The 3557-nt window shown below is 59.4% G+C and overlaps 1 protein-coding gene across 1 annotated transcript in view; it reads right to left on the bottom strand.

The window, feature by feature from the left end:
• Window positions 1–3557, bottom strand: part of OTOA (otoancorin) — a gene marked incomplete at its 3' end in the record, with an annotated part of 56992 nt that overhangs the window by 25071 nt on the left and 28364 nt on the right. Inside the window, exons 13-16 of the mRNA XM_014545416.1 lie at window positions 3468–3552; window positions 2646–2786; window positions 1642–1697; window positions 1359–1476 (exon numbers count right to left, since the gene is read on the bottom strand). Coding sequence (XP_014400902.1) covers window positions 1359–1476; window positions 1642–1697; window positions 2646–2786; window positions 3468–3552 — 400 coding nt within the window. The remainder of the gene's footprint in view (window positions 1–1358; window positions 1477–1641; window positions 1698–2645; window positions 2787–3467; window positions 3553–3557) is intronic.

Below are 3557 nucleotides of genomic sequence, written 5' to 3'. Positions count from 1 at the left end.
GCTGGCATGGGGGCTGGGGATCCCATGTGCTGGGCGCTGCTGTCTGCATTCGGGGTGTGAAGCCGCAGCCCTGCCCCCCACACACTGGACGCCAGGAGCACCTCCCTCAAGTGTGGCAGCCGAATGTGTCTCCAGAGGGGGCCGAGTGGTCCCCTGCTGAGAACCACTGTTCTAGGGGAAATTTTACTTTCTATTTTTCATGTGATAATTACGTGTTTTTAGCAAAACGTATAAAGAAAAAAGGCAACTTTTCTACTGAAGTGGTATTTGAAGGTTGAAGAACAGGAGAGTCCGGGAGAGGAGTTGTTTGGGGGGCTCTGCTCAGACATCAGGCCTCCTCCAAGCGGCTGGCCTCTCCCCTCCCCCCACCTCCCCCCCCCGCCTCTGCCTGGCGGACACTCATGTGCTGCTGGGGGACGTTCCCACCAGGGAGCGGTGAGGAGGCAGCCCACAGGGGTCCCCCAGACCTGCTCTCAGAGAAAGCCTGCAACCTGCATTTTTGACAGTCGTATTGAACTGTAATTGTATGCAAAGAACTACACTGCATTTAAAGTGTACACTTTGATGAGTATGTGAACACCCATGAAGCCATGACCTCAGTCAAGGCCAAAGACATGCCCAGCAGTGTCCCTGCATCCTTGTGTTTTGTTTGTGTGAGACCAGCATGTCACATGAGACCTTCTCTCTCTCCTCGGAGCGCTCAGCGCGTCAACGCAGGCACCGCGGGTCTCCCCCCGGCGTGGAAGAGTGTCCGTGACCATGTGGAGAAGGAAGTGTTAAGTGAGAAAGAAAAGCCCTTGGAGCAGCGTCTGTCCTGGCCCCTCCCTGGCCGGGTAGCACGTGGCTGACGGCACGGCCTTCGGTCTCGGGACGTAACTGTGAACATGCGACGCTGCGCCTTCCAGGGGTGTTTCAAGGCTCAGGGCAGAGTGTGAAATAACCAACCTGTGGCAACTCTGGCTTTGAAGGCAGGGGCATTCGGAGCATCTAAGAACGAAACTGGAGCCCGGCCGGCGTGGCTCAGGGGTTGAGCGTCGACCTATGAGCCAGGAGGTCACAGTTCGATTCCTGGGCACATGCCCGGGTTGTGGGCTCCATTCCCAGAAGCAAGTGTGCAGGAGGCAGCCGATCAATGATTCTCTCTCATCATTGATGTTTCCACCTCCCTCTCCCTTCCTCTCTGAAATCAATAAAAACGTACTTTTCTTAAAAAGGAAAGAAACTGGAGAAAGCCTGGCTCAGTATTTGGCCCCTCACCATCATCTGCACAGAATATTGCCGGCATCAATAGCTTCAGAGCCAGACAATGCAGGGTCGGCTCCTTGGGTAGAAAGAGAGGAGCAGAAGCAGAAAAGTACCTGATACGGTGAAAGCAGAGAGAGGTTGTTCTCAAAATACTGGAAGTGGGCCAGGAAGGAGTCGGCGCCCATGGCGTCGATGTGGGAGCACGCCACGCCTTTGACCAGCTGCCCTGCACTAGAGAACAAGACAGGGGCGGGGAAGAGCGGTGGGTAAGACAGGGAAGGGGGAGAAGGAGAAGGCATAGCCCACCTGGCATGGGCCACAGAAGGGACTGTCCAACTCTCCCTGCAGGGAAATTAGGCTCCAACGAGCTGGCGAGCTGCGCTCCCCTTCCCCTACCTCAGGAGCTCGGCAGGCCTGCTGGTCTGGGACAGCAGCTCATACAGGAACAAGGCCTGGGGGGAGAGAACAATGCCAGCTTGGGGGGGGGGCATTCACCGAGACAAGCATGTGGTGGGCCCAGCACCCGGAAGCCCTGTGGGGAGGGCACACCACGACCCATTTTACAGATGGGAAGATAGAGGCTTCCCAGGCTGTGACTTGCCCAGGGCCACACAGTTGCTAAGTGGCAGAGCTGGGAGGTGAGCGGGTGGCAGGCCAGGCTCCCACCCCAGGCCAGAGGTGTGCAGGAGGGAGAGCCCGCTGCAGGGAGCAGGGCCGCCGCTCCCTTCCTACGCGTTGTCCAGGCCCACCTGCTAGTTCCTGGACACAGGGCATCCCAGCAAGCAAAGGCGGGGAAGCGACTGTGTGATCAGGAGGTGGGACTTTCAGGCCGACCCGGACCTCCAGGGAGGGAGGGGGCTAGAAGATCAATGGCCGCTGGCCAGGGAGCTCATCAATCACGCCTGTGCGATGACGCCTCCATGGACACCCAAAGGGCAGGGTTCTGAGCGCTTGGGGGGGGTGGGAAGGACCGGGGAGAGCGGCACCGGGAGACGCAGGGAAGCTCCGCCCCTCCCCACGCTCTGCTCCGCCTCTCTCTCCCCCACAGGCTGGTCCATCCTTTCCTAAAAACCAGTGACCCAGTGAATAAAGAGCTGCTCTGAGTTCTGGGAGCCGCTCCAGCAAATTAACCAAATCCACGGAGGGGTGGCCGGAGCCCCGCCTACAGCAGGCGGGCGGCAGCACTGGTGCCGCTGGACAGCGCCCGGCAGCTGCAGCGGGACAGTCTGTGGGACCCAGCCCTTCCCCGGGGTCCTGCTCCCTGGCAGCTAGTGTAGAGCTGAGGTCATCTAGGACCGCCCCCCCCCCCAGCCAGTGCTGGGAAGGCCTTGCTGGTGGGGTTGCTGGGTGGGGACCCCTCGAACACACCGGGAACTGGTGTCTGGCCTCAGCACTGGTACCTGACTCCTCCGCAGCTCCTTCTCCTGTAGGACAGTGGAGTTGAGTCCGAGTTCCCTCCTTAAATCGAAGAGAGACACTTCCTTAAAGAAAGCCCCCGGGACGTCCACGGCACCCGGGGCGCCGCCTCCGGCTCCGGCCACCTGCAGAGTGAGAGGACACTCCCTCACTGACAGTCGCTGAGCTTTGGGGACAGGCCAGGCACCGTGCCAAGTGCCTCCCAGCACAAAATCCATCCCACTTGCTGGGAACGATCACTGCCCCCATTTTACAGCCAAGAAAACTGAGGCTTAGTGAGAAATTGGTTGATAGTGAGATTCAGGCCCAAGTCTGTCTTATCTCAAAGCCTGCGCTCCTTATTTTAACGATCAGTGCTCTGCTGTGCCAGGTGTTGACGTGGGGGCAGATCTCTTGTGTTTGGTTTCGAACAGATTTTGCGATTGGAAAAGGCCAGTCTGAGGGAAGAGGGTGCCCCCAGAGGCCCCTGCTGAGCGAGGAGGAGGAACTGGCTGACTTTGAAGCCTGAAGGCTCTGGGAAGCACGCGGGACTTCAGGTCACTTTGAGACTGGAAACTCAACTCTCACGTGTTATTCTATCCAGAAGCCTAGGTTAAGAAGCGTCTCCCAGGTGCTGCGCTTGGGAGGGCAGCGGGGTCTGGGAAGAAGTACAACACGGCCAGCCGGGCTCTCTGGAGGGAGGGGAGGTGGCAGCGGAAGAAGCTTCTCCCGGCTCGGAACCCCTCCCCGGAGGCTGGGCAAACCCCGCCCCTCACAGACCCCAAACCACATGCTGTGAGCACACAGCTAGGCATGGCCCCTCTCACCTTGCTGAGGATGCCGTGCTGCTGGGCCGGCGACAGACTGGACACGTGCAGGGAACTGGCGCTTCTCAGCACCTGCGCCAGGGCCCTGGG

The sequence above is a fragment of the Myotis brandtii genome, unplaced genomic scaffold (genome assembly GCF_000412655.1).
Source record: "Myotis brandtii unplaced genomic scaffold, ASM41265v1 scaffold407, whole genome shotgun sequence".
Taxonomy (NCBI): Eukaryota; Metazoa; Chordata; class Mammalia; order Chiroptera; family Vespertilionidae; genus Myotis; species Myotis brandtii.
Note: the sequence above shows the minus strand (reverse complement) of the source record. Positions and strands in the feature narration are given on the sequence as shown.